At 37.2% G+C, this 25,377-nt stretch overlaps 2 protein-coding genes across 3 annotated transcripts in view; one reads left to right on the forward strand and one right to left on the reverse strand.

Annotated features, from left to right (window-relative positions):
• LOC122553728 (formin) overlaps nt 1-5,588 on the forward strand; it is a 341,853-nt gene extending 336,265 nt beyond the window's left edge. Inside the window, exon 17 of the mRNA XM_043697991.2 lies at nt 464-5,588. Within this exon, the coding sequence (XP_043553926.2) occupies nt 464-508 (45 nt within the window). The 3' untranslated portion in view covers nt 509-5,588. The remainder of the gene's footprint in view (nt 1-463) is intronic.
• Nucleotides 5,589-6,094: 506 nt separating this feature from the next.
• LOC122553729 (gremlin-1) lies at nt 6,095-22,281 on the reverse strand. 2 transcript variants are annotated; one of them, XM_043697992.2, is made up of 3 exons: nt 22,155-22,281; nt 21,176-21,287; nt 6,095-9,797 (listed from the first exon to the last, which is right to left on the reverse strand). In XM_043697992.2, exons 1-3 carry the CDS (start codon nt 22,279-22,281, stop codon nt 9,281-9,283), a joined length of 756 nt encoding a protein of 251 aa, XP_043553927.2. In that variant the 3' UTR covers nt 6,095-9,280. The 2 variants fall into 2 exon arrangements, with proteins under 2 accessions (XP_043553927.2, XP_043553928.2); XM_043697993.2 differs by lacking the exon at nt 21,176-21,287 and having other exon boundaries at nt 22,155-22,239.
• Nucleotides 22,282-25,377: the final 3,096 nt, after the last annotated feature.

The raw sequence follows: 25,377 nt of genomic DNA on the forward strand, positions 1-25,377 counted from the left end.
AGATGGTTGGGCCTAGGACATTGCCCTGATGAATTTCTGCAGCACCATTCTGGGGCTGAGATGATTGGCCTAAAGCAAGTTCAACCATCTTAATTTGTGTTAGCTATGAGTGAGTAATAGGAAGACAAAAATTATGTTAAGTCACAACCCCAGCCTCTAAATCTGTTATGTTTGCAGCCTCAAAGGGATCACAATGCTGGGTGTTCCTTCCATGATCTTAATATAGGACTAACATGTAAAAGGCAAGTCATAGAATAAAGAGTACAAAACTGAAAATTAGTTATTTTTGGACAGAAATCTCGTTTGGAGTTGAGAGGCAATTTCAAATCTTGAATTTTAAATGTAACTTTACTCAAATCCGAGTGAACAAACTAGTTAATTAATGTGGATTTTGCAATTGACAGCGAATTGTAGTCCAAGGTTTGGAAATGACAGTGAGCTTTCCTTTTCTCTTACAAAACAGAAAGAAAGACTACGCCAAAGGGAGGCGAGTGTCATCACAGACTGAAGGAAACCTCAAAGTGAAAGAGTCCTGTGACTTGATTATTGCATTCAATCGGAATTTGAGGGATGTTCCTTGAAAAACTTGCACATCTTCATGCTGCTTATCCCCCGATGCCAACACACCAAGGAGGTTTCCAATTCCATGACAACATCAAGAGAGCCTTCATACATTCTTGATTATAGTTGTCACAGGATCTATATGTTCTGCCCTCACCAAAATGAGATTTCAATGCTTGGTTCAAGTTGTGTCTAATTGTTGTATATCCCATAGAATTCCAGCAAAGGGATTCTGGAATCTAAAAATATCAATATGCTATCGCTTCCAAAAGCTATTCTCTCTCTTGCAACATCAGTGGATTATAGTACGCTGTGCTACAATGTGACTTGGGGTTAGACACAGTGTTCTTAAAAATTTAATCAAACATTGAAATTGTATAATGTTCCAGTTGTAGCTGCTACAGAGTTCAAAAATAATGTAAATGTTATGTTTTTGCAGTTACGTATTCTTTCCTGCATCTCAGTGTAAGACGCAAAATGTGTTTGACCAACCAAATGAATAAACCGACTCTGTAATATCCCCCTCATTACCATGCACATTGGTTTTCAAAGCATAGATTATCAACTATGCACCTAGAAGCCTATTTAAAAAGTAATCCAAAGTCAAACTTATTAAAGTTTCAAGAAAAAAAAAGTGATTTGGAATTGAAACACATCAATGCCCACTGGGTGTTTTGTCTCTTTTATCTCTGCCAAGAGATATTCAATCAAAATTGAATTTCTTGTCAATAATATGAAGGAATAGTGTGAATAATGTTCATGCCAACAGTTATGTGATATTTCATGAATTTGAACATTCACTCACATTTTGAGGAAAGGAGACTTTCAGCAGGTTCTGAGGTCTGGATGGTTACCAGAATTTTTAATCTGCCTCATTACCCAATTTCTCATTATTTCTCCATCTCACACAAACTGGGCTTTTGTCTGCCAGTCCAATAAAAGATTGCTTCATAACTACTTGTTTGGATGGTGCCCTAACCTCAGCAAGGAAGGACTCCAGTTTGGTGGACTGGCAACAGTGAGTGTTAGTAATGTAGGATCTGTAGTCCGATGAGCATAAATTGCTTCATCTTATACTATCACTGATGCAAAGAAAGCTAGGAATTTTGGAGAGACCAAATTTACTGCTGGCAAAAATTGTATTAAAGCCAACAACCACTACTTAAAGGTAGTACGTTTGTGCTGATAATCATGTCCTCCCTGACTTTCTTTCTTTCTTAGGGATTTCAATCCTTTCAAACTTTTCTGTTCAATATCATTCTTCCATTCATAAAGACCTTGAATGTACTTGAGATCTCTACCTTCTGCATTTGCGAGAAGCTATAATTAACTTGTCAGCCTACATAGCTTTCAACAACCAGATGTCAGCTGTATTGCAAACTGACCCTAACCTACAGAAGATCTACAATATTTTTGAAGTGACCTGGCAGATCACTGTATGTATTCCGCAATTTGAACACGTGAAGCTCAACTGCCCAAAGGTTTTGTAGTAATTCTTATAGAATGTTAAGAAGGCTTGCAAATATTCTTTTAAAATATTGCTTTCAGCAATAATTTATTTTATATATTATGTTATTATAAACCGTAAGCCTGGTATAACCAATACATTCTGGCCAAAATTAATAAGTAAAATGTTTGATTCAGTTCCCAGAAAGATGGATGCTGTTGCTGATTTTCTGAAATGCAGGGAAATTGTGACGGTATGAAGTGGAATATGGAGCTAAATAAGTGAATGTGGAGCTAAAAAGCAATACCTATATTCAATTTATATTTTACAGTCGCTAAAATAGGTTCCATTCAATGTTTTAAAATTTATTTTGGTATACACAATTGATCTTTGCAAAGTTTTGAGAAGAAAATGCATCTTTGATCTTTGGGATAAAAACACCTTTTTATTGTTAGCACATTTATCAATATAATATTCACATCACAAATTCAAAGTCAATATTATTAACTGCTGTAGTTTTAATCCACATGCATAAAATAGTTCTCTTGTTGTCAAAGAGCTAATAAATTGTGTGATGAATTAATGTATACAAAAGACATATGGAAGGGAGACGTGTCCATTCAAAAATAAGCAGAAAAATCTAAATAGCACTTGATTGCATTTTGTTCAGCAATAGATATTGCTGAACATTAACTTCTAATATATTTTTATATAGATTATGTGTCATGTGAATGACATGGCAGCTTGATCCATTTGCCATAAATAAAACAGGTTAATAGGTAATATTTACTATACCTTTAGAATTATGAATATGGTTTATAATAATATCAATGTTCTCAGTTGACTATCTCCAAGTGTTTTAATAATGATTATTCAAAATAGAATTATTTTATTAAAACATCCTATATGTAGGATGGAAATCCAAGATGTATAATATATGTGGGGATATAGTTGTGAAGGTTGTTTACTATATTATGCCTTTATAGATCTGTTCGTGGTTTGGTGTGTTAATAACCATAGAGAACATGAATGTAGATTCAGTTCTTGGTTTGTGTTAAGTTCTGTGGCCACACACAGGATAACTGAAGGGGTAATGGAAGAATCTTCAGTGTCTTTGAGCTGATGAGGGGTAAAACTAGCCTGAAATGTCACATATGATTGCTAAATGGTGACCCCTTCTGGAATGTGTGAGAGTAGGACTGAGCTCAGCCATGATGCCTGTCATTGGCCTCTCATAACCTGCCAAAATTTACTGTCTAGGCTTGCACTTTTTAAAAAAAAGATCAATTGAACAACATACTTGATGACTCATCATACCCAAAGAATTCTACATTCCAACATGAAGCAAAGAAATTGTGAATGAAGTGAGTGGTATTAAATCTCATCAAAATGTTTTTGTTATTTTCTTTAGTTCAGTAAAAATCCCTGAGCATATTTCTTTAATCAATTTAATTGCTTCTTTCTTCAGCTGTTAGAATAGTACTTATTGATTTCCTAAATATGTGGCTCCTTGATCAAAAGATGTTAATTTTATTCATTTTATACAACTAAAATTCTAACTATGATGTACGATTAACATTGTGTAGTAAAGAAACAAATGTTTTGTTTAAGTCTTATTAGAGATGTATTCAAACATAAATACTTACAATTTTTATAGCCAAAAACTGATATTCAAATATACTATTCCTAAAAATAATATCAGCTGCAAGAGATATAGAATATTTGTTCAATTAGCAAAGAAAATGGAACAAAATTCGAGATGTTTGCAACTGTAATTTTAAACTGCATTGTTTAAAGGATTCTTTACATTGAAATGTAGAAACTAATAATCTAAGGATATATTGATTATAATCTATGTGAACTATTTTGCGGTTTTGAACAAAAATATCCTGTATGTGCCAGGTGCAGCAAAGTTGTAAACTTTCCCTCATAAACAATGTTATGATTTAAATCCACATGGGTTTATTACCTGTTGATAGCTATATGTTATATGTGCTCGGATCAAGAATACTGCTACTGACTTAATTTTTTATGCAAACGTATTGATTGTAAACAAAATGGCTATTGTTATGTTTCAGCTGGATATGCTTCTCAAGTTAACAGATTTGAGATCTCAGTCACACTATTGCAAAGACCCACATTTCCTTTGTCTTATATAAAAGAAATATACTAGTGTCTGTTAACATTGTCGCAAGCTCTATTTCATTTTACTCAGTAGTCACCTTGGATTTATGATTGTCATGAAATGCGCCTATCAGACTTTATTACTTTCAATCAAAAGCATTGTCTGTAGATATTTCTTGGTGCACTTTAGAATAAAATTACCAATTTCTTAATATCTATGTTAATCAATTTATGCTTCTGTTACAGTTGTCATAGGAATAGGGATTCGAAGGTCCATGTAAAGAATAACAAACAATAAGAAGATTGATTGACAGTAAAACAATGGCAGATGAAACATATTGTGCCTGAAATTATTGTAATCACAGCTGAAGAAAGTTTAGCGAATATCATTATCCTTTTTGTAGCATATTAAATGTTATGAATAATTTTGCACAATATTTTATTTGTTTATTAGTTCTGGATGATGTCGCACAACACCATGTTGGTTTGATCTCAAAACACTGAATAAGAAGCAATGCAATGCTTTAGGAAAATGAAAAAAAAGGAATATAACTACTTTCTTTACAAAATGTAAACAAAATCCTGGTGATAAGTTGTTATGAAGTGCAGCCTGTAGTATTGAAAAGAGCATGGTGGAGGCTTGATATATAGTTCTAAATTGGAAAGTAAACTTGAGTAACATTTTTTGTCATGATCTTGATTGATTCCAGAAAGTAATTGAAAAGTGGCTGATCTAAAATTGTTGCTAAGATCCAGTGTCATTAGATCATCCGTTGTGTAAGTATTTTCTGTGACTTCAAAAAGACATGTTGCTATTAGCAATACAAATTAGAAGCTCACAATGGGCCACTGAACTTGTAAGTGACCTGTGAACTGCTAAGTTTGGTCAAGAGTTTAAACTTTAACTTGGGCAACTTCTAATATTTGAAACCTAACGTCAGTCAGAATAGGTACAAAAGTTAAATCAGGTCAGTACTCAGACTTGGTCTAATTTCAAAAGCATGTCAACCAGGATGTATGTTTGTTGATGTAAATGATTCTAACAGAATTGGTCCAGTTGAGACATATTAATGTAAGATCTTTTAAATTTAAAGTATTCAAAACGAATATAAAAAATAAACCAAAGACATTCGGATGCTGAAGATCTGATACAAAATCAAATTCAAAAACAGTAACAAAATTGCTTCTCCAGCATTTTCTGTTTTTTATCCAAACATAATATCAACCATTCTGTCCCATTTGTAAAGAGAAGGACACTATTAACAGAATCATAAGCTTAGATCTGCATTTGTACCTCAATTAAAACTGTTTTGCTGTGTTCTTTTAATTGTGTCTCAACTAAATAAACCAAATTCATATAAATTGTGACGATTAAAGGTTAATATTACACTTTATGAAGAATGTCTTTTACAAACACTGATGACTTTATTGGGATCTAATAAAATGCATGAGCTATTTTGTAGGTATTGTGATGATTTGGTGGATGAGTTGGTGTAGATCATCCAAAATACATTTTATAAAGGAGAATGTCTGAAGTAGATTGAATTGTTCAAAATTTGATTCATTGGAATGTTATAATTTGTCTTTTTCTGTAAAACTACATCACAGTTGAGTTTATCTTATGGAGTTGTATTGGGAGAACAAGTGTTAACAACTGATCATGCTAAACAATATTTAGTAATGCTGATTGCAAGAACTGTTCAAAATGTTTTTAACAGAATTGACTGTTAAACATGTAATCTTTGATTCAAGTTAACACCAGAAATTACATGAACTAGCCCTATTTGTTTCATACACAGTTATACAATGTGTTTTGAAGTACCGTTGGTGAATGATCTGTTTCAGCCCTTTAGTCATAAATTAAGTACATTTTATGATGGAAAAGAAACCACAGGAGTGAGCAATGTATTAAAATCACAGCAAGGAACAAATTCCTAGTGAGAATAAAATGGAGCTCAGTACTTAGGAAGGTAGATTTTATTTGTGTACTAAGCGTTAACATGGCATATAAAACGCTTGGAATGAAATCTGATTCTATTCAATTACAAAATCTTTATGACTTCTTGGTTTTGCTTACCATAACTGGATGAGGCTCTGAAGATAAGCTAATTCAACAAAAGCCTGCAGTTTATGCCATAAAATGAGTACAGCAATTACAATGTACAATAAGCATTAATACACACAATGCTCATTGTTTAATGTTATTGACTCAAACTAATTAATTGCTACTAATGATGCCTGGCTATAGCAAGCAGAACTGTCATGCTTATAGCAGAGCAGCAAGACAAATAGGCTGCATTGCCTTCTCAGTGAGTATGTGCCTCCACTGTTGTGTATGTTTTCCAGACTCATGCAGTTAAATAACAATGTGATTTTTTTCCCCCATCTACTTCAAAATGTATCCTTCACAAGCCTCAAGAAAACCGGTACGAAATGAGTTGGCTTCCAAATTTTCTTTTTGAGCATTTTATATGAACTAACTGCTCAAAGTTTGAAATTCTTCCCAGTGACATCAAGCTCAAATTTATTTAATTAAATTTAGCTAATACTATTTTGAATTCATATTGTGTAATGCAGAGGTCACAAGTTTGAAATCATTATCTTTGGTATGAATAGCTTTCACTTCACAATGAAACATGCGACTTAATACTTTTATTCTAAAATGAAGACCAATCTACCACAAACAGGGGTAAACAGCCTGGTTATTCATTACCATCTTTCATTTTTACTTTGTTTTTATCATTTATTGTCATCATTATCTATGCTCTGCCCAAGATAAGTCCACTTTTCATATTGGTCTTTCCATAATTATTTATCCTGTGCCAGTCTTTTCATTTGCCTACTTCATTTTCAATTGATATCCTCTTTCTTCTTTTTTTTTATCTGCAATCTCCCTCCTCCATAATATCTCTTTATAATCTGTTTCCTACAAAGATGTGTCCTAGCCACATTCTTTGTCTTTTCCTGATTACGTTCAGTAAATTTTATTCATTTTCCTCAGCACATCTTCATTTGTACCTTTTTCTGTATAACCCATCCTCTCCATTTTCTTCCGAGTCCCATTGCTGTTTAGCAATTTGACTCTATCTGTAACATCCACATCTCAAATCTGTACAAAACACTCCAAATCAATTTCTTTACAAGACACTTGTCCAGTTCACAACCCTCTCTTCTTACCAAATACGGCCTTTCCCAATAGCTTCCTTGCTGTTATTTCTTTGTTACACCTTCTATCTATAGATATGATACTTCCTGAATACTTGAATTATTTGTCCTTGTTCTAATATCTTCCTTTATGAATATACAAATATATATTTGATAAATGCCTCACTTTATGTCTGCTGTTACAGACCTTATTGACTCACTCTTATAATCTTTCTTCTGCGCTTGCTGCCAAAGCAGTACCATCTGCAAACCAAATGTTTGTCATACACCAGTTGTGTATTTCAGTTCTTTCCCTTGACACTCCAGATGTTGTGCTCTACGTACCTGAGAGAACAACTGGGATGTTCTGAGGTGTGCTGTTTTCAGCATGAAAGAAACTCAAGGATGGCTGTCATTCCTACTGTGTGGAAGCTGCTGGGTTCTTTTCCCCACCTCCTCAGTATAAAATACTTAAGATGAGGATTTCAATAATGTGGACCTTTACAAACAGTAACCTATATCCTACACATTTGTGTCACTGTACATTGATGTTTCAGTGCATTGACCGGATTAATTGACTAGCTCAGTTGGCTGGATGGTTGGTTTCAATTTCCAACAGTGCAATCTCAAAGTCCTTCTTTTTTAACCTCTCCCCTCCTCTAAGGCATGGTGACCCTCCTGTTAAACCACCATCAGTTATCTCTCTGATGAGAGACAGCCATCTGATCCCCTGGGATTATGGTGGCTTCACTGACCAATGTGCTGTATGTTCATCCCCGAAGTGTAATATATAAAAGAAGCAAAATGAAAAATGGTAAATTCTTTACAGTGAAAAGCTGCAAGTCCACTATACACACTACTAACGATACTAAATAAGGAGACAAAATACCGTCGCTTTTTATAATTGTGGTAGTAGTTACACTTATTGGTCTTTATTTGTTCTGCTTGAGGGCACATTTCAAGTATCACAAAAAAAAGTCAAATTAACACACACCCAAAGGGAGACTATAAACATTGAGGAAAAACAATATTGTATGAAGCATTGGATCTGATTTCTGGCCTCACTACCTGTGTAGTAATAGATGGCAAGAGTGGATTGTATACCATCTATAGAACCTGCCTGATATCCACTGCATTAATTAAAATGGTGAAAATTGGTCAGGTCGAATAAAGCTATGACTAGCTACACCATACATTATCACACAGGCCATGAAGCTGAAATTCTATCCCATAGTGCTGCTGTTCAGAGTTACATACATAAGACCTTTTGCAATCTGCACGTTAAAGCTGCCTGTTGATTAGTAATATGTTTTAATAACAGATCATGTTGAATATTTAATAGTACTGAGTGGTTTGACAAAAACACTTTTGTTTCTCTGAGTCTGAAAGTCCTATACACATTCAGTGGTCGGTTATAGATCTAGGATACTTACAATGCAACTAATCTTCTGCTAGTCAAAACAGTGAGTGTAAATTGTGTGTGAGAAGGTGGATGTTGCCTGGGCTTGTTGGATTTCCCACCTCTTTTTACTCCTACATATATGTCAATGAAAGTATACATGATGTGCTGCAAATTTCAAAGCTAAACTATTGGATGTTTCATCAGTTCACATGGATTTTAACTTCAAGCTGCTAGAGATAGCTTGGAATTATTTTAATTAATCTACAACAAACAATGCCAAAATTACCTCCCTTTTGGTCAACCATGTAATATTATGGGCTGAATAAAATCTCGCAATGAAACAAATTAATTATTAAATACCCATAACTTTCAGAACAAAAGCCTTGAAATAATTATTTAAATATTCATATCCTTCTTATTGACTATTCACATTCCACACAGTGGAAATTATCAACTTGGGGGTTTGGATTTCAATCCAGTTCCTTGAACAAAATAAAGATAGGAGGATACAAACATGTATAAATGTGTATGTCCCAGTATTTTTGCCTATGAAATATAATGTGATAAATTGCTGAATGATGTTAGTAGTAATAACTGTTGCTTTAGTTGAGGTCTATGGAAATGCAACGACACTGTTTAACTCTCTGGATTCTTTTCTTCTTAATTGATGGCTGCAGGTCAGGACAGTTAAGGGTAACTGTCATGGTGGTGAATCTCTTAGGCTTGCAGAAAGAGCAGGACTGAAAGGAGCCCTCCTCCTTGCGGACATGCCTTGGTATGTAAAAGGAATTGCACTGGCCGTAGCAGAACCTATTGATGATGGTGCGGCTGTTGCAACCCTCTTCGTGGATTGTTTGCTTGAGGGGCTGTGTTTTGCACCAGTCCCGTTTCAGGTACTTCCTCTCGGTGACATGCAGCGCCTCATGACTCGACTCCAAGACCTCATCCACGTTACTCCGGTTCCCAGCCTGCTCGGAATTGTTTGGCTGCCCTTTGTCTGGGGATGGGATTACCCCTTGGGAGCTACGATTCCTCTTCTTCCCAGCTCCCTCGGTGGTACCCAACAGAAAACCCCATAGGAACAGAAAAATACACAGTGCGCACAGAGTTCGGGTCATTCTGGGGAAAGAGCACAAAATGTATTTAATGATATGCCCATTTGTAATTGCTTGTCAATTTTGTTTTACTGCATACAATGACTTCATGCTTGATTACACATTGTTCTTGAAGGAATTATTTAATCCTAAATCAATCCCTTCTTCATAGCATAATCAAAGTATATAAATATTGACAATATGAATCTATTTCTCCACAATTTGCCCTCTAATAATGTTTAAACATACCACAAATAGTGAACAAGGTAATGTTGCAATAAATCACTACTGTAAAACCTATTATTATAATACTCTCGCACAGTTTTGCTGTGCTGCTTGTACTTTTGAAATATTACTAATTGGGATGCATTTGAATACAGATTAGCCATTTATCTAAACAAGATTTCTCATAAATAATGCATGACCACTTTTTGAAATAGTGAAAATAGAATTTAACAATATCAAGTTAAAATATAGAACATTTAATGATTATTTTTATAAAACACACAGTTTTGTTTCATAATAAAATGATCTATCACCACATTTGATGCCACATGGAATATAATTTGGTGACAGTGACAAACCAAAATGCTGAGTATCTTCTGTTCAGATATAAAGGTGGTGATTCATTGTTTTGTGCTTTCTAAATGGGCGGCACGGTGGCACAGTGGTTAGCACTGCTGCCTCGCAGCGCCAGAGACCCGGGTTCAATTCCCGACTCAGGCGACTGACTGTGTGGAGTTTGCACGTTCTCCCCGTGTCTGCGTGGGTTTCCTCCGGGGGCTCCGGTTTCCTCCCACAGTCCAAAGATGTGCAAGTCAGGTGAATTGGCCATGCTAAATTGCCCGTAGTGTTAGGTAAAGGGGTAAATGTAGGGGTATGGGTGGGTTACGCTTCGGCGGGTCGGTGTGGACTTGTTGGGCCGAAGGGCCTGTTTCCACACTGTAAGTAATCTAATCTAATCTAATCTAAATGCTTACTTATTATTTTTAAACTTTTGAGGAAAGAACTACATTAAATCTTGTATTTAACCATGGTCACAACTTTGATCTGAGCAAAATTGTTACATTTGCAGTCAGGCAAGCTGATCCTGTCAATCTAATACATCTCTGCATGTCTGGATCCAGTACTCTAAGTAGCAGTCACAGTAAATTGAACTGTAAATAATTGGAAGGGAACTGTTGTATTCAGCAGGGGATTTTTAATATAAATGCCCTGAGCCTTCCAAGTTAAAGTCCCCTCCAATTAAACTGAAAAATATTTTGGGAATGATTTTCTCACTTATTGTATGTAGCACAATTGAAAATAAACCTTCTACAGCATGTTTACAATATTGCCTAACATGGGAACATCCTAATATCTTGCATAGGTCTTAAATACGCAGTGCATTTGTTCATAGTTAAATTGTATTTGGAAATCAAGCTTGATTGAAGTAATATCTGATCTATCTCCTAATTTTCTTCAAGAGCTGAGAAGAAATTTCCTTTATCATCTATATATGTGATTGATTGCCTGTGTTCTGACATTGAATGTGCTATGTAGAGTCCTTTGTGAGGCAGACTTCATGGGTTTTGTCCAATGAATGTGTTTGGCAGACTTGAATCTTTGTTTACAAGCAATGTTTAGTCATTACTATCGCCACAGCATATCCACTTAACCTGCAAACGAAGCCTATTATTGGTTAGAATAATTGCAAGCTAAATATCAGAAGTGAAAATCTTATCAAATTTACAGTACATTGTTTTACTAGCAAATGTTCATTGGAGCTAAATTTATTTGAGTTTACATTTCCTTGCCTTTATTTATTTAAGGTTTATTATTTTTGTAAGGTTTGTGAAGGTTTGTAGCTCAGGTTGAGGTTTACTCGCTGAGCTGTAGGTTTGATATCCAGACGTTTCATTACCTGGCTAGGTAACATCATCAGTGGCGACCTCCAAGTGAAGCACTGATGATGTTACCTAGCCAGGTAATGAAACGTCTGGATATCAAACCTATAGCTCAGCGAGCAAACCTACACCCTAAAGGTTTATTATATCTACCAAATCCCAAAGCAGACTGATTTAATACTGACAGTTAGAATTTGTGTTCCTGCCTGTATCATGTGAAGAGATGAAGAAGCAGACCAAGATCTATTTCAAACAATCCAATCGTTGGGCAAGTAATGTCTGACCTGTCAGAAGTTCCTCTTTTCATTGAATAATATATTATATCGACAGCACTTTTGATAATAAGCAGTTTGATAATTATGAAATTATTAAAAACAATGACAACATAGATGTCTATGTAGCCTGAAGGAATTGAGAAAAGATTGCCATGTAATACAGTATGGTACTGAAGATTAAGCCCTAACTGGCATTTTTGAGAGACTGGAGGGTAGCCCAGCCAGCTAGGTAGCTAGAAAGATAGAATGATTGAACATCCTCATAATGTCAGTAAAACTGGGCCATTGTCCATGTTAAAGGAAGGTTCATTTATTAAATCAAAAGCATCATTTAGTAGTCTTCCCCTCCAGCTGAGTGTAAAGTTTTCTTCCTAAAATAATCTCAGAAAACCTTTATCAAATTATGAAAACCACAATATCTAAAAACATGGAATGGTAGAAATTTGAAATGGTAACTTTCACTATGAAATTGATACCTTTTTAAATTTGCTTGAAGTTTTACAATGTGACTTGGATAATGTTTTTGAATTTCAAAGTAACCTGGTGTCTTTACTTGGCAAAGAGACACCTCTATACAATTGGGAGAAAGTGAGGACTGCAGATGCTGGGAATCAGAGCTTAAAAATGTGTTGCTGGAAAAGTGCAGCAGGTCAGGCAGCATCAAAGGAGAAGGAGAATCGACGTTTCAGGCATAAGCCCTTCTTTAGGAATGAGGAGGGTGTGCCATGCAGGCTAAGATAAAGGTAGGAAGGAGGGACTTGGGGAAGGGGTGTTGGGAATGTGATAGGTGGAAGGAGGTTAAGGTGAGGATGATAGGCCAGAGAGGGGGTGGGCGCAGAGAGGTCGGGAAGAAGATTGCAGGTCAAGAAGGCGGTGCTGAGTCTGAGAGTCTGAGTCAGCACCGCCTTCTTGACCTGCAATCTTCTTCCCGACCTCTCCGCCCCCACCCCCTCTCCGGCCTTTCACCCTCACCTTAACCTCCTTCCACCTATCGCATTCCGAACGCCCCCTCCCCCTCAAAGGAGAAGGAGAATCGACGTTTCAGGCATAAGCCCTTCTTCAGGAATGAGGAGGGTGTGCCAAGTCCCTCCTCCCTACCTTTTATCTTAGCCTGCTTGGCACACCCTCCTCATTCCTGAAGAAGGGCTTATGCCCGAAACGTCGATTCTCCCTCTATACAATTGGTCTAGTTCTGTCGTTTTGCTAGATTAAACTCTGGAGTACAATTACTATCATTTTCTTTATTTTTAAGTTATAAGTATACTTTCTGAACCAAAAGAAAGCTTACAGTCCAATATTCTACTGAGGACAAATAAAAACTTGAATGAGCTCATAATTGTTCTTTGACAAGTTACCATAGTCCCTGGCAATTACTTAAAATGGGCATCAGCTATGTTACTGCTGATGAATATTAGAAAGACCAGGATAAGAGTAGAAAATATTTACATATCTGGCAAAACGTTTGACACAATCATAATATTTGAGGTCCATTACTCTTTAAGAGCTATCCATTCTTTAACCAATCAAAACTGTCAACCGCAGCCTCAAAACAAACACTCCTATACATGCATGGACTGAACAAACACTAAACAAAATAGAAACTAACATCAAGCTAAATATGGATTATACAGGCTGTTTGGAAAATCAAAATAATCTTTCCATTAAAATCTATGATTTCCCCTTTCAAGTTTCTAATTGCACCTTGAACAGTGATCTTTTGCTTCCATTTCCCTAAATGGATAGCCATTTCATATATTAATAATTTTAAAATTTCTTTAAGTACTTCCTGGTACCAGTCTTCCTGGTTCCGTCAGATCCAAACATCACGTGAGGCAGATATTACTTGTTTCAAAAGGTCCTAAGAATCAGTTCATTAAAACTTCCTACAGTATTCACAAATTAAATATTATGCTTCTTTAAGAACTAAAAATATATTTCAATAACTTCACTCCACCATTATGGTGAACATTCATGTATTTATGCCAGTTGAAATTGTGGTTTTAATTTACATTTGTTGTTTTTCTTGGTTGACTTTGCTGGTTCATTCTTGAGAAAGAAAGAAGATTAGCTAAAATTCAATATTTTCTTTCGGATTGTCTCCCCATGAAGATTTCCACTCGTGAAAAGATCTTATCTTCCCTGGCCAGTGATTCAAAGGCATGAACTTTAGTTGGTATAAGAAGAAAACAAGAGTAGAGATATTTTGAATTATTTCATTTTATTTTCAGCAATTTCTTAATTTTCTAAAAGGTAAAAATGGATTAAAAGTTTAAGAAAATGTTTATATTATCTCCTTCATAATGAATGGTATTTATTTCAAACAAGCTGTTAGTTCACAATTGTATGCTTTATCAAGATATAGGGTTTGAAATCATTTAATCATTTTATTCAGAAATTATAAAAATTAGTGAAGGGAATTTGATAAAATAAAAAGGGTATGTTGAACTCAACTGGGAAGACCTACTCGTGCAAAACATGTACTGCCCAGGGCAGTGCATGTATTTATTGCCCCCTTGTGCACTGATTGATTTCAGTACAAGACACATTCCAGATGTGCTAGAAAGAAATTTATTACCCTCTTAAACTACTTATTGTTTTCAATTACATATTATTTCAACCGGGCCTATGCAGTGACTCTGAATGGAGTGTATTACAAGTCAACATAACACCTTCCTATGCAAGCAACTACAAGATAATTTATTGAAATATATTTTCTGAGATGTCATACAGTATTTCAGTTTGTTAAAGGTTGGAAATCCTTAACGTATTTAAAACTCTTTTTGATTCTTGGCTCTTCATTCAGTGCTTAAAGATTGGAAGTGGCATTGCACTTGAAAAGGTCATGAGACTAATAGGGTTAAGTATTAATGTTAGTGCAAAATCATATCAGCAGTTTGTATACCATCCTAGATTACATATTATTTTGTTTTGAACCAGTTACTTAAACTAGCTGACCTTTTCATCTATTATACTTGTCATCATCATGAATAGCTCTTAATGGATCCAAATACTTATGTGAGTTCCTACCCTTTTTTAAATTACAGTTTTATGACACACTCATTAAAATGAAATTTCAGTGTTAAGGAGTGAAACTTTTTTTGGTTTTCCAATGTTATCATTAAGAGACCACACTTTCATGAGAAATGACATAATCAAAAATAGAGCAAAACCTTTTTTAAACTGTCTCAACTTAGAGAAGTATCTAAAATATCCTTGTGCATACATTCACCTCACACACCAATCATTCCCATGTCATATCTTGATTAGATTGTCAGCAAGTGCTGAATTGAAAATCACTAGAATGATACTAGGGCTAAAAGGGTTAAATTATGAATACAGATTACCTAGGATTCTCATCTACTAAAATGAGTGGAATGAAGTGTGATCTATTTGAAGCACTTTAGCTAATTAAAAAGTTAATAGTTCCTCTCAATCTGTCCTGTTGCCTTTCAGGGACAGTTCCGAATGAATAAACACAAGTTTGAAGTGGTGGAAATCTGGAAAAGCTCCTACCAAAAGCTGTTCAGGATGAGGGTGTGTCATTTGAAAATTTATAAACTATAATTGATAGATTTTTATGAGGCCAGGGCTTTAAAGGAGGAAGGTGGATGGGATTAAGATGCATATCAGGCATGTTCTAAATTAATGTCAACAAAGACTTACAGCACTGAATGGAATGTTTCTACTCTGTATACTCTTATGTTTAAACTTGTCAAATGAATTTTATTTTAAAAAAATTTTCGGGCATCAGAAGGGGCATATCCCCAGTTTTAGCTATCTATTTCAAAGTAAAAGAAGAAACTTGTATTTCTATAGCACCTTTCCAGACCTGAAAGCATCCCAAATTGTAATAAAGTGAATGAAATACTTTGGAAGGGTAGTCACTATTGATACTTAAGAGTTTTAATACAGGTCACACAAACAAGAATTACATAAGTGAAAAGATCATCTATTTTAAATGATAGTTGTGGGTTGCATATTTACCAAGACAGTAAAGAAATCTCCCTGTTTTTCTTTGGCAACATCCACTTGAAATGGCAAATAAGGCTTCAATTCAAAGACACACTCGAAGGTTGGCACCTCCCAACAATTAAGCATTCCCCCAGTACTTCACTGACCTCAGTACTTTCCAGCTCCAAGTTTTGGAGGAGGACTCAACCTCTGACACGAGGCAAGACTGCTACTTGCTGAAGCAAGGTTGACACCTACCACTTTTTCAATTATTAAATGATGTATAGTTTGCTAATAAAAATAGAAGAGCCCTTCAAGGAATTGAGTAATACAGTCGATTAACGCTGAACTTTCAGCTTTTGAATCTGAGTTCAAATTTAACCTAAGTTATTGTGGTGGATGGAAGTTTTCTCTTAACTATGGCTGTAGGATAAGTTCAGGCATGGAGCCAAAACACAAAAACATTCATATTTAGCACTAATTTGATTCCGAGAACACCCAGATGGCTGGCATAGAAAACACAATAATAATATAGGAGGATGTTTCAAGTTACAAGTATGTGGGTGAAGCAAAATAGAAAAATCTCTCCCCTGCCATCTAGATATTTCTGACCTGAGAGCAATGGATATTAACAGGAGGTTGTTGAACTGACATCTGACCAAGTATTTTTCAATTACTCCTCCGAAGTTGCACTCATCCCTCGATTAATTTTCTTTGCGTTCTTGTTAAACATTAAAAAACATGCGCATTAATTGTTCTGTATTTTCAGAATTAAGTAATCCAGAGTAAAAGAATAGACATGAAATAAATATTCTGTTCCCTTTCGCTGCAATTAGTGGTGGTGGTGGGATCCAACTTCGTGGTGCCACCTTTTGATGCTTTATTATGCTGTAGGAGAAAATTTACTACTACCTATTGCTATTTACCGCTCAACAAAGCATCCCTACAGATTACTATAATTTCAAAATATGCGCAATGTCAATACAAATACCAATACAATAAAAAAAGGAAATGAAAATGTTTACTCAAGTGCTAGGCACACAAAGAAATGTACTACATAATAGAAGTAAAATATACAGTATAGATAATTTGTTTTTGTGGCATTGTCTTTCACTTATTTTATATTTGCTTTTATTTATTTATATTTCCTCATTTACTGCCCTTTTCCTTATCTTTTTTGTATTTCCATTTCTGCACATAACGTGAATAATAATTAGAGATGCCCATGTTCGTTGGGAATCTCAAGGGACATTTAAAAACTGCGCAATAGAAGAATCTTTGTGTATTAATATAGATTTTACTGTTTTCATGTCCACGTAAACATGAGAATCTGTACAAACATGGATTCACATTTCATTCCAATCTGACAATCTGGTTTCATGCTATTACATGCGTTATGAGGTCGAGTGGTATGATTGCTTACATTGAGAACAGAAAACATTAAGTCAAAGCCCCCAGAACTACTCATCTACACCTCCTTGTGGAAAGCTTCTGAACTGCAATTGTAGAGATATTGGAGCAGTTCGTCAGAGAATCGGGGATCTCAAAAAGAAAAACATCTACAAGTTGTGGAGAAACTATGTTGTTTCTTGAAAGGAAATAAGATTTTCCATTATTGCTTTTTGAAGTGATTAAAAGCTAGCTCACCAGCAGTTAACAACAGCTATCCTCATTTATTATTACAAATGAATAATAAGTATGACTTTATGAAGAAGGACCCAGGCGATTTTATTTTCTTTTGTAATTTGCATTATTGCATACTATGTTCCCTATTTTTTAAAATGTGTGGTCTAGAAAATAGTTGTTTTTTTAATTGCACTTGTTTTTTTCTTTCCTGTATGATATCGATATAACATAGCCACTTTAACAGGCGAGTACCCTGCACCTGATCTGCCTGGCGCACCCACCAAAGCGAAATTCTGAGAATCCATTTTTGGAAGACGATTTAAAAGAGGCACCATGCTCCTTGCATTAGTAAATAAGTGATTTAACATCTGGGAATAATATCTTGCTGAACTTACTTTAAAAAAACATTAATAAGCAGCCCAGCTATAAATAAGTCTCTAGAACCCTATTATTTCAATTGTGTTAACACCTTATTCCATTGATATATTCCACTATATTATAATTTTTGGACTATCTCACAAATATATTTTCCTATATAATCAGTTACTGCATTCCAGAAGTATTCCATTGTAAAGATTTTTGAGAAATTTTGCTAAATTTCTAGGTAAATAATTATTGTCTTTTTGTCTGCTAATATCTTTAGGTTTAAATGTTTTAGGTTATTCTTTAGCTTCTGTAGTAAATTAGTGACGACGTAGAATTTTAATTTCATAGCAAAGAGAATAAAATGATAAACCTGAAGAACAATGGCTGAGTGATCAATTAATGTAACAGAAAGTGTGTATCTATGTACAAAACTTGTACAAATCACATTGTACCCAACCTAGAAACAACCCTAAAGTTCAAAAAGGCTTTTAGACCACCCTTTACATATTTCCATAAAAATGAAAGCTGGGAAATTTTCTTAAAGAATTGGCAGTTCTATGTACAGACAAAAGTTTAAAAACTACATCACTATTTCTTTAAGCCAAATTGTCTGAATAAACTCTGCACAAAAACGGTTTCCCCATTCGCTGCTAAGACACAATGAACATTGCTATAACGACAGAACTGAGAGCTGTTTCTTGGCAGATGCTAGTGAAAACATTAACTTTACTGTCCTAGTCTTCGGAAAAGTAAAGTAGCAAATGTAAACATAGCCATGCACTTTAAAGTTTGGCATCTCAGTGGTCAGAGCTAAAGGTTTCTCTTAAAAGATTGCTTTTCAAATCTAGACACCATGACTTGGATTATAAAATTGACATATGAAGTGCAACAAAGCTCATCTGTTTATATATGTAAAGTAATGAATGCATAGAATTTAATTTCACAGCAAGAGGAGAATATGATAAAACGTGTGAATAATAGTTCACCGATCAATTAATGTCAACACAACCAGAAGACTGTCAAATTCCTGTGCATCATTTTACTTTCTTTAAAAAATAACTGCAAGGTGAAATCCATTTACACAAGTTGACAACTTTTGGCAGTGTATGCTCATAGAGGTTAGTGTGTGTAAGTTATGAAGGAGGATGGAAAAGTGTTATTTTGAAAGGATGGTTCACTTATTACATATAAAATTATAACTTATTCTAATTCAATTATACACTCAGGTTTAGACTGCAATATACAATTCCTGTCTGCAGTAGTCAGCATTGAAACAATGTCATTCCAGTACATATATATCCACAATAGTATGCATTTTGGCCCATTGATGTAATAATAAAATGTAAATTCCTTAACAGTACCCACCGAGTATAATCTAATGGTGAAATATTATGTTAATGTCGCAAAATCATAATCTGTTTTTTCGGAATAGTACTATTCATATTAATAATATTATCTGTAAAAAAAATCATGAACTATGCATGATAAAACCTCAAGCATTCTAATCAATAAGGCCAGAAAATAAAATTAATGTTGCCACACAAGTCTTAGCAAATAGTATGAATTCTTATCTCCTTGTTTATAGCAATAATGTAACTGCTCTTGAAATAAATTATTTGGTAGTTCTACCAAATTTGAAGGACTCTCAGGTGCGACAGGCTTTCACGCAGCCTGTTCACATTTTTTAGGCAATGGTGGTTTCTGATACTCATGAGTAGGGAGTAGGTATTGTTAAACATGTGTAGATCCACGGCAAAAGGGTGAAAACGTGAATTTCACATCCTTGGAATTACTCAATAAAGGAAAGAGCGATGCAGCTGGTTGGAAAAAGTGAATTCGAATTGATCTGACAATAAATCACGAAACTATGGCAATACTTTTGAAGTGTGTGATTTTAAATTTGATGTTGTTTGTACCACAGAAGAATGCAAGGACTTCAGAATTGTTGTGAAGAGGCTGATAGTAATGATGCAATGTAAGCATTTGTGGTGAGTCACTTAGTTAATGTAATATGTTCGTGAAATAAGATTACCATTGAGCACTTTCCCCCCATTTAGAGCGTTATGGCCGAGACATTAAATCCGACTGAAAATACTGACAGTTGCATCTTTGAATTGAGCTTTACTGTTATTCGTGCAATAACTGAATGAATAACAATTGCGATTTCAACATGTTTGTTGATTAAAAATTAATTTTTATACTGTGCGCTTTAAACACCATGACATTCATTTAAGCTTTGCTGAGTTGGCTTGGAATCAACATTTGATTTCGTCAGCGTTACTGTGTAATCGCGTCAACAAAAATGGTAAACAAAATCCACATTTCAATCATTCAAATTCTTTAAAGATCGCCTGAAGCATTTTTTTCAATTATTGGCCAAACATTTTTGTCTGTTGTGTATGTTTATTATTATACTATGCAGTGGGCAAGAACTGTAGCAAGGACAAATCTTTCCCAGGACTATTCTTACAGATCAGAGAGAAGGTATACAGCACTATGCTGAGTTGCCAAGAAGCAAATGCACGGCATACTGGTCGGTGCTGTAACAATTCCAATCTAGTGGAGATGGTTAACTTTCCCTTGAATTTCTCCTATGCCACATTGTCTTTGGGAATGATTACAGGATAGTGAGATGGCTTTGCGTTCTTGGCATAAAATATGGAGGATTTGACTGCAAAGTGAGAGAAGCCCAGAATGGTTTAATTCTTAAACTGGGGATGGTATTGGGGCCGGGGGCGGGGGGGGCTGGTGGCGGTGAGGAACGCTACATAACATTCACAGAATGACATTGTTACGGCCACTCAGCCCATCGTGTCTACCCCGGCTCACCATCGAGCACTGAAATCACGCTGAGGTCTATTTCTCGAAATAGTTCATCATCGATTTCCCAGAAGTAATAGCAAGTAAAAGTTGATCGATGGATTCTGCAGGTACTTCCAACTTAGAGAGAAGGGAAACTGTCTTCTGATGTATATTTTTAAAAAGCGATTTTTTTAAACTGCACATGACATGAGTCACGGCAACTGAATTGCTGTCCCTCTGTGTCACTTGTCCCCCTCCCCGCATCCTCCGCTGCAAGTTGTTACTTGAGACAACTCTCACTGCTTCCTTTTCGAGTCTGATAAGGCTGCAGTACCCCCAGCCATTTTCTCTCTCATCTCCCCACCCCTCCAACCCTGACGCCCCAGTGCCAATGTGAAACATAGATAAAAGCGATTAAAAAAAAGTCATTCACTAATGTAACAGAAAAACGAACATGTCGGAAGCCCTTCTTCGCGAATAATTGTTCTGTGTGATACCTTTGTGTCAATCTGACCGCATCCTGGAATCTCATCATTATATGGGCCACCGCCGACAGCAAACCGGGGATGCTGAGGATGCGTCTCCGTTTACCAGAGCGGAAAATACCGACTGCGGGTGGGGGGAAAAAAAACAAGGAACAGAGAGAACCAAAACACGATTTCTTTTTTAAGATATTAAGGACACCAAAATGAGAAAATCAAGAAAAGAGGAAGACTGCAGGAAATATTAAACTGACTGGGCTATGGAGAGACATTTAGATTAAAGATCAGCGGGAATTCACGCTGCATTCAAAATAAAAGCACACAGAAGGCTTTGGTAAAGTGCAGGATGTTGTTTGAAGAAGCCAATATAATCTGGGTGTTGGAAAGAAAGTAACAGGCGAAAGCTGCAGTCCACACCGACCATTGATTTTTGTGAGCTCCCTCCCCATTTACATCGATGTGAGTTATACTTGAGTTCAGGGAGAGAGAAAGCACAATATCATCTCTCCCCCAGAGGTGGGGAGCTGTTAACCAGGTTACTACTGCTGCATTCTGAGCCGACACGGACACACTGGCCGGCGTAAACATCCAGGCATTCGCTGCTGAGAGCCAGCAGTTAGACAGAGAGTGCCTCTCTCCGTCTGTCCATCCGCCGACAAGTCGGTATTGCCCGCTCTACAGGGTAAAAAATACTCCGGCTTCCTGATCCCGGCTCCGCGGGAGGTTGGAGGTACGGAGTAACCGGGACTAGCCTGGGCTGACAGTCCAGCCTCAGCTCACCGTCAGCACAGGGAAGGGAGAACCGAATGGGAAAGGTATAGAAACACACAGAGAGAGAGAGAGAGATGTGAGGCAGAAGTACATGGAACAAGGAGGGAGAATCAATTCAGCCGCACCACTCAGCTCTCCTGCCTCCTGATAGTTTCCGCCAATGTCCTGTTAAACATCTGGGCGTGTTGCTTTGTTTTACTGTTAAAGGCTGGGGTATACTCACCTGGCCCTGGCCCCTGACTGTAGACTGCAGCCTCCGGGTTCAGACAGGAGCTGGCCTCGCCCGAATGTGAGAAGCTGTGGGCGCTGCTGGCAGCTCCATGAGCTGGCCGCTCCTCCGCGGTACACATTCCCCCCGCCTCCCCGGATCGTGCAGTCACGTTTAAAAGCGAAGAATTCTCCAAACCCCCTCGCGATCATTGGCTACAAATCAATCCGCCCACAAAACAGGGTCCGAATGGAAACCGCATGGGATCCTCACCTCCCCCTCCCGGCCAGGCCATCCCCCCCAGCAGCTCGGACAGTAAATAGCGGGCGCTTGGGAACAAATTATTGAAGAGCAGCACGATAGGAGATTACAGAGTGAAATGGTTTTGTTGTTGCTAACTCTGTGCGTGTTCGCCACCAATCCAGCGATTTATGAATGAGCTCGCGAATGCACCCTGAAACATCCAGAAAGTCTCAACGCGTCCTCAAAATAAACTAATGTGACGTTTACACTGCTGGGAGCCTAGCACATTTGCCCTTATTAAATCTTTTAAAGTGAGTTATGTTGTCAATTGATTGTCAGTCCAGTTTCTCCACCTTTATTTGTTCATTCCCCCCCTTTGAACAGTGACTGACTTGGGAAAGCTGAGTTCATGCGAGTTGGTTCCGAGCCGGAGCCATGTAATGTCCACTTTGTTCCGGCCCTTCGCTTGGCCGTCCAGGAATTCCAATTCACGGTACTAAGCGGGTTACTATTTTAAAGTGGATGATATAGGCAATCTCTGACAGCTAAAAGTGATGAGACTCGATTCCCTGGTGTGTTTAAATGTCACAAAAGACAGCTTCCCCCATTCACTATTTGTGGTGTGATGTACAGTGCAGTAATGTAAAAATCATTGAGCTCCGCTATATCCCAGAATAGATTGAACCCCAGAGTACATCCCTCCAATCTTCTTAGGATGCCAGCTTCTGCTGTTGATCTTAAACATACCGATTCTCAATCAAACAGTTCTTCGGGCATAGGGGGTGGGATGTCCTGCGAGGTATTGGCATCAGGAATTGCTTCTATTTCCTTCCTTCTCTGCCACCGTCCTGCCTCATCCTTCAGGCATCTGGAAGCATTAGTGGATGCATCTCAGTGAATAAGTTATGGCCAATTGGTGGCAGGCTGCTCCCAATTAAAAATATCAATGATGTGGAGTGCATTATTTCCCCCTTCAACTCTATTTTGATTTAGTCCCTACCCTCCCCCTCACTGTTTTGATCACACAGCACTGTCCTTTGATGTGAAGGGCAGTGTTTGTCACTGGCCACCCGGGTGTTTTCCTATCTTCCTGGTGGTGGAAATTGAATAAAAAATTCATGCACTTTGTGTCCTTCACTGTGTTTCACACGTATACACACACACAAAAACAAAATAGGAAAAAAAGAAAAAAAAAGAAAAAGAAAAAAAATAAACCAGAGCTTCTTTCCTCAGTGCTGTAAAAGAAATGAATAATTAAAAAAAATCAATGATGTGGAGTGCATTATTTCCCCCTCCAACTCTATTTTGATTTAATCCCTGCCCTCCCCTTCACTGTTTGATCACACAGCACTGCCCTTTTGTGAAGGGCACTGCTTGTCACTGGCCACTCGGGTGTTTTCCCTATTGAGAGTTGGATCAGTGTGTGTGTGTGTGTGTGTGTGTGTGCGCGCACACGTGCAAGGTTCTCCTCCTTGAAGAGGACTGTTCCTGGACTAGCTAAAAAAGAAATCAATGATGTCGTATTTTAAGGAAAGCTTCAGAGATTTTCAGTGGGCAACTATGGCAAGGCCAAAATGTATCCATCCCTAGATGTCCTTGAAAAGGTTGTGGTGAGCTGTCTTGTTGAACTGTTACAGTCTATGTGCTGCACAGGTAGACCCACAATGCTTTTAGGGAGGGAATTCCAGGATTTTGACCCAGCCATACTGAAGGAATTGTGTCATATTTCCAAGTCAGGATAGTGTGCATCTTGCAAGTAATAATGTTCCTCCTTATCTATTACTCTTGTCTTCTAGATTGATGTGGTTGTGGGTTTGGAAGGTGCTGCCTAAATGTCTTTGATTAATTTCTGCAGTGCATCTTGTGGACAGTATGTCTTGCTGCTACTGAGCTTCAGTGGTGGAGGTAATGCATGTTTGTGAATGTAGTGCCAATCAAATGGGCTGTTTTATCCTGGATGGTGTCAAGCTTCTTCTGTGTTTTTGGAGCTACTCTCATGCAGGCAAGGAGGGGGGGAGTATTCCATTACACTCCTGACTTGTGAATTTAGATGGTTGTTGGGCTTTGGAAAGTCAGGAGTCACTGCAATATTCCTAGCCTCTGGCCTGCTGTTGTTCCATTAGGTGGTGTTCCATCAGGGGAAATAGATAGAGTAGACAGTCAGAGACTTTTTTCCCCAGGTACAACAGAGTGTTACAAGGGGACATAAATTTAAGGTGAAAGGTGGAAGGTATAGGGGGGATGTCAGGGGTAGGTTCTTTACCCAGAGAGTGGTGGGGGCATGGAGTGCACTGCCTGTGGGAGTGGCAGAGTCAGAATCATTGGTGACCTTTAAGCGACAATTGGATAGGTACATGGATAGGTGCTTAAGCTAGGACAAATGTTCGGCACAACATCGTGGGCCGAAGGGCCTGTTCTGTGCTGTATTGTTCTATGTTCTATTAGGTGCAGTTGAGTTTCTAGTCAATGATAAAACCCAAAACATTGATAATGGGGGAATTCAGTGATGGTAACACCATTGAATGTCATGAGGCAGTGGTTAGATTGTCTCTTATTGGTGATGGTCATTGCCTGGTATTTGTGTGGTGAAAATGTTGCTTGCCACTTGTTAGCCCAAGGCTGGATATTGTCAAGATCTCTTTCCATTTGAACATAGACTGCTTCATTGTTTGTGAATGGTGCTGAATATTGTGCAATCATCAGTGAACATTCCCACTTCTGACCTTATGTGGAAGGGAAGGTCATTGATGAAGCAGCTGAAGATGGTTGAGCCTGAGGAACTCCTGCTGAGATGTTCTGGAGCTGAGATGACTGACCTCAAAACAATCACAACCATCTTCATATGTGCCAGGTATGACTCCAACCAACAGTGAGTTTTCGCCTGCTTCCTATTCATTACGGTTTTGCAGCTGCTTGGTGGTCCCACATATGCACTGACTTTCACATGCCGATGCCACTGTCGCCCAGACTTCAGAAAACATACAAACTGCTCCTG

The sequence above is a fragment of the Chiloscyllium plagiosum genome, unplaced genomic scaffold, assembly GCF_037043375.1.
Source record: "Chiloscyllium plagiosum isolate Xiang-an unplaced genomic scaffold, Cpla_swu_hap1 HiC_scaffold_8, whole genome shotgun sequence".
In the NCBI taxonomy this organism is placed as follows: domain Eukaryota; kingdom Metazoa; phylum Chordata; class Chondrichthyes; order Orectolobiformes; family Hemiscylliidae; genus Chiloscyllium; species Chiloscyllium plagiosum.